Source organism: Neophocaena asiaeorientalis, unplaced genomic scaffold, assembly GCF_003031525.2.
Source record: "Neophocaena asiaeorientalis asiaeorientalis breed wild unplaced genomic scaffold, Neophocaena_asiaeorientalis_V1.1 scaffold571, whole genome shotgun sequence".
NCBI lineage: Eukaryota > Metazoa > Chordata > Mammalia > Artiodactyla > Phocoenidae > Neophocaena > Neophocaena asiaeorientalis.
In genome coordinates, this window is record NW_020175669.1 from 2,786,329 (window position 1) to 2,791,147 (window position 4,819).

Below are 4,819 nucleotides of genomic sequence, written 5' to 3' on the forward strand. Positions count from 1 at the left end.
GCGGCATGTGGGATCTTCCCGGACTACGGCTCGAACCCGTGTCCCCTGCATTGGCAGGTGGATCCTTAACCACTGTGCCACCACAGAAGCCCCTGTTCCCCACTCTTTAAAGTGTTAGATCATTTTACTTCTTGGAATCTGTAATCTGAAAAAACCAAACACCAAAACCAAATTTTTATCCAAGGAAGAAGGTTATTGGTTTATCTAGGAATTTGTGATTTATAGAGTCACAGGTAATTCCTGTGCTCTAACAGGCCCAAACCCCTTTTATTAGACACTGTTTTCCTCAGTAAGAAGTAGAATGCTGGGACTTCCGGGGCAGTCCAGTGGTTAAGACTTGGAGCTCTCACTGCCGTGGGCCTGGGTTCAAGCCCTGGGGGGAGAACTAAGATCCCACAAGCCATGCGGCATGACTGGAAAAAGAGTAACATGCTGCTGGCTTTCCTCTGTTGGGAAGGGTCCAGGGAGGGAAAAGGACTTCTTCTCAAGGACCTGATACATATCCAATGCAATACAAAACCTCCTGATACCTAATCTCGATGTTGTCCCTATGCCTCCGTTTGTGGACATGTTTATTCCTGGACACTTGCATAAGGCAAGGAATATAGAGTGAAGGGAAACAGCGTTGGAGGCACTTCTGGATGGCACAGACAGAAATTGGTTCATAGATGGATTTGTAGGTGTTGCTGAGAAATGAAGAGAAGATCAAGGTGCAGCTGCTGGAGCAGGATTCCACGATCCAGTCGTCCCGAGGCTGTGTCCCCTGCCCGCACACAGACACCACTGAGGACGAACTAAGGGCACTAGACCCCAGGGCAGAGAAGCTGACAGGACACAACTGTCAGGGAGTGAAGAGGCCTGAATGCAGAAGGGCCTAGAAAGAGCACCACTGTAACCAGAGGGGCCTGGAGGGGAGCGGGTCTGATTAGGGGAAGGGGTGGAGCAGGGTGTCTGCCCTGTCTGATGCTGAGACTGTGGCCCCGACACCCAAGACACAGGCACAGACTCGGCCTTCACGTGGGTGCCCAGCCATCACCCCTTGGGAACAAACAGGCTGTCCTTATATCAAAGAAAAACACACGGTTTTCAACATTCAATCTCTTAAGCATTTATTAGATCTGCTGGCTTCTGTGGACAGAGGACTCACTAGCTCAGCGTCCCTGCCCTTGGGGGCTCACAGCCCCGTCGTCTCCTGAGCAGAGTGAGAGGCAGCTCAGTACTGGTCGGGCAGGCCTGCAGGTCTGAAGTAATTGGGGTCTTTGCCGCTCCGGCCCCATTCATTGGCAAACTGGTCGGCCTTTGAGTCCTCCACTCCGTGGCCACTGTCTCCATGCTGAAAAAGGTCTGTGACTCTCTGAAGATTCTCTCTGGCATCGCTGGAATGGAGGAGGGCAGGTAGGGGATTACTCCAGGGCTGACGAGCAACAACCCACCCTCCCCATCTCTCCTCTTTCCAAGGAATCAAGGACTCTGACAGGAGCTAGGAAAGAGGGGATGAAGCCTGAGGCTGCCGGGGCTCAGCCCACCTCAGCCCTGCGGGTCCCCTTATGCTGGGTGAACAGCACCCATGGGGGAGGCTTGGGAATCGTCTGTCCCACCAGCCTTGCTCTGCTCTTCAGCCACTCAGACCCCACACAGGACACAGAGGGTGAGGGTGAATAACAGGAGGAGAGGCCAGGGCTTCCCTGGTGGTGCAGTGGTTGAGACTCCGCCTGCCGATGCAGGGGACACGGGCTCGTGCCCCGGTCTAGGAAGATCCCACATGCCGCAGAGCGGCTGGGCCCGTAAGCCATGGCTGCTGAGCCTGCGCGTTCGGAGCCTGTGCTCCGCAACGGGAGAGGCCGCAACAGTGAGAGGCCCTCATTCCGAAAAAAAAAAAATTACACAGAGAGGAGGAGAGGCCACAGCCCTACAGGAAGTTCTCCAGGGCTTGGCCCCTCCTGGCTGTCCGAGGCTCTCACACCCATCCCTGCATCCTCAGGGCCACTGGTACCTGATCACTTCAGCAGCCCAGACGCCCCCAGGTCCCCTTTGGGCAGCGTCATAGTTGCCCCGGGCGTGAAAGTACTTGTCTGAATTTATGTATCTGGCTTCTTTCATGTCAGAGTAGGCTCTCCACATGTCTTTAGCCCCTGGGAGGAAAGCACATAGAGAAAGGATTATCAGGTGGACAGAAAACTGTGACACACCTTAGGGAAGAATCAAGGAATGAAAAATCTTCCACGGACTCAGTTTCATCCTGTGGCTATAGCACCATGAGTGCCATAGATTGAGAAGAGCATTCTTTGTGCCTAGTTTCCTGCTCCTGGTAACTGGAATGAGAGTCGTTATGGGGGGAGGGGCACAGCTGTGTTGGACCTGGTTGTCAGGCCCCTATGATGCTGTCTCTGGACTGCATCTCACTTAGGGCTCTATGTGATATGTTTAAAGGAGAGAAGGGAGCTATCCTTATAGGGCAGGATTCCTCGGCTTCATACTATTGAAATTTTAAGCCAGATAATTCTTTGTTGTTCAGGGCTGTCCTGGGTATTGTAACACGTTTAACAGCATCCCTCACTTCTACCCACTAAAGGGCAACCTATTCCCCAAGCGTGACAACCAGAAGTGTTTCCAAACATTGCCAGATATCTCCAGGACACAGAATTGCCCTTGGCCCCGAACCACTGTTATAAAAGGAAGCTGCATAGGATAAGATCCAGGGGATTTGGGTGAGTGAGGAGGTGACATGGAGGACAGATTCTGAGAAAGGGGCAGACATGCAGCACCTCTGCCCTGACGCCTAAGAAATGTATTCCTGCTGCGCGAATGCGCTAAATGTGACTTGATTCCCCTGCCTGTTAGGCACGCGAATGGCATCCTGAGAACTTTCCAGTGGACGGTATTGATGATGTGGGCTGCCTGAGGAAGCAAGCCCTCGAGCAGTGGGTCTTCGTCTCAGCCTGGTTACACCTTCCAATCAGCTGGGGAGGTACTGAAAGTCCCATGAGACCTACCTCACAGCCCAGGCCAATTACCTCACACTCTCTGGGGTGGGTCTCAGGCTCAATAGTTTTCATTGCTCCCCAGGTGAATCCAACATGCAGCTGAGATTGATAAGCCCCCAGCTTGAGGGAGTGGCACTGGGACAAGTCTGCCCAGCAAGAGCTGTGGCCTCGTGCACAGCTGGGTTCAAACTTCTGTCCTGCCACCTGCTGACTGGCACTTAGTCCCTGGGCAACGGACTCGGCTGCTCCCAGCCTCGGTTTTCTCCCCTTCAGATGGGGGGAGATGCCTCCCTCACGGAGGTATTCTGCACGTAAGTAGGTGACCAACTGCCCCAGCCCAACCAGAACTGCACCTGTTTTCCTGGAACTGCCCCAGTTAGCGTTGAAAGTGTCCTGGAAAAGTCCTCAGACCTGGGCAAAGCGGGAGAGTTGGTCACCCTGAAGTGCATGTAAGGGCCAAGTTCCCACTGGAAGCTTGAGATATGTTATTAGGTTCCCCACCCCGGTCGCACACGGGTTTTTTTGTCAGTTAAAAGGCTATAAAAGGGTAGGAAACAGACTGAACCAGGGACAGTGTCACTGAGTATAGGAAGCAGGAGCAAGAGCTAAGCTGAAGGTCCCTGAATTATCCAATTAGGAAATGGAAGGTAAGAAGGAAGAGAAGAAGAGAGGAAGGAAGGAAGGAAGAGGGAAAGGGAGGGAGGAAGGGAGGAATGAGTGGAGGGAGAGAAGAAGAGAGGGGAAATAGATGGATAGCTTTCATCCTCCTTCATGCAGTTGGTCTGAGGGAAATGCTGTACCATTTCAAGACTTATTTTGTGTCTTCCATTCAACTTCCATTTCAGCTGGGAATGATGACTGTTCTTTCTCTAGTGACTGATTGACATAAATCCTGTGGTTTTCAATCTGTCTGAAAAAAAGCTCCCCAAACACCTGGCACATTCTACCACATAGGGCAGCACCGCCTAAGACAGTAGCTCCAACCCTTAAGAGCGCTCATGGTGAATCCCAGAGGCCCATGGGTGTCACCCCCCTCCACCAGCCTTACCTTCATAAGCCTCACCAAGGAAGGAAAACCATCGGCTGTGGACTCCCAGCACCAAGGAGCAGAGAATGAGGCCTGTGAAAAGCTTCATTGTGCTGAAATGGAAGGAGAGGGTCAGGGAGACACGGACAAGCCTTGTACACCCACTTTGGGATTTGTATGTCGAGGAGAGCCCGGCTGTTCTTTCCACTTGTTCTCATTAGACTCTCAGTGGTCCACCTAGGGAATATTGCAGTAGGACCTCACTCGGAGCCACTAGCCCTCAGCTCTGAACCCACCAACCCTGAACCCAAGCCTGTCTAAGAAGTCACCAAGGTGTCTATGGTGGAAGAAGAGAACAGCTGGGACGTAGCTGTGTCTTGCTAAAGCAGCCTGTAATAAATCAAAAAGCATTTCCCATGCACCACGCTGCCAGCACTGACCTCATTCAGGACAAATACAAAAGAGAAGAATTAAAGTAAGTGTTTTCAAAGAAATCACTCCTTGAAGAAGTTCCTCACCTGAACCCGGTGGAACAGACCTGCTAGGGACAGGTGGCTGTATTTATACTGAGCCATCCCTGCTGGGGTCATGGGGTGAGAAGGAAAGCTGGGCCGCTGCCTGGGGGAGAGTCCCTGCAGGTCATTTCTCCTACAGAATTGCAAAGGGTAACTTACTGGAGACCAGTGGCTGTCCTCATCCACAGGTCATATTCCTCATTGTGCAACCCTGAGAAAATAGGAAGGCCTGTTCTGCCTGGTGGCCACTGTCAGGGGTGGAGGGGCTGAGGCCTGGGCCACCTGGGCTGTGG

The 4,819-nt window shown here is 52.5% G+C and overlaps 1 protein-coding gene across 2 annotated transcripts in view; it reads right to left on the reverse strand.

Moving 5' to 3' along the window:
- LOC112390602 (serum amyloid A protein-like) overlaps positions 1-4,541 on the reverse strand; it is a 6,108-nt gene extending 1,567 nt beyond the window's left edge. Inside the window, exons 1-4 of one of the 2 annotated variants that reach the window (XM_024731586.1) lie at positions 4,452-4,534; positions 4,033-4,124; positions 1,994-2,132; positions 1,084-1,376 (exon numbers count right to left, since the gene is read on the reverse strand). In XM_024731586.1, the coding sequence (XP_024587354.1) occupies positions 1,214-1,376; positions 1,994-2,132; positions 4,033-4,124; positions 4,452-4,456 (399 nt within the window). In that variant the 5' untranslated portion in view covers positions 4,457-4,534 and the 3' untranslated portion in view covers positions 1,084-1,213. Of the gene's footprint in view, positions 1-1,083; positions 1,377-1,993; positions 2,133-4,032; positions 4,125-4,451 lie in introns of those variants that run through there. The other variant, XM_024731588.1, reaches the window with a different exon arrangement.
- Between the last annotated feature and the right edge of the window lie 278 nt (positions 4,542-4,819).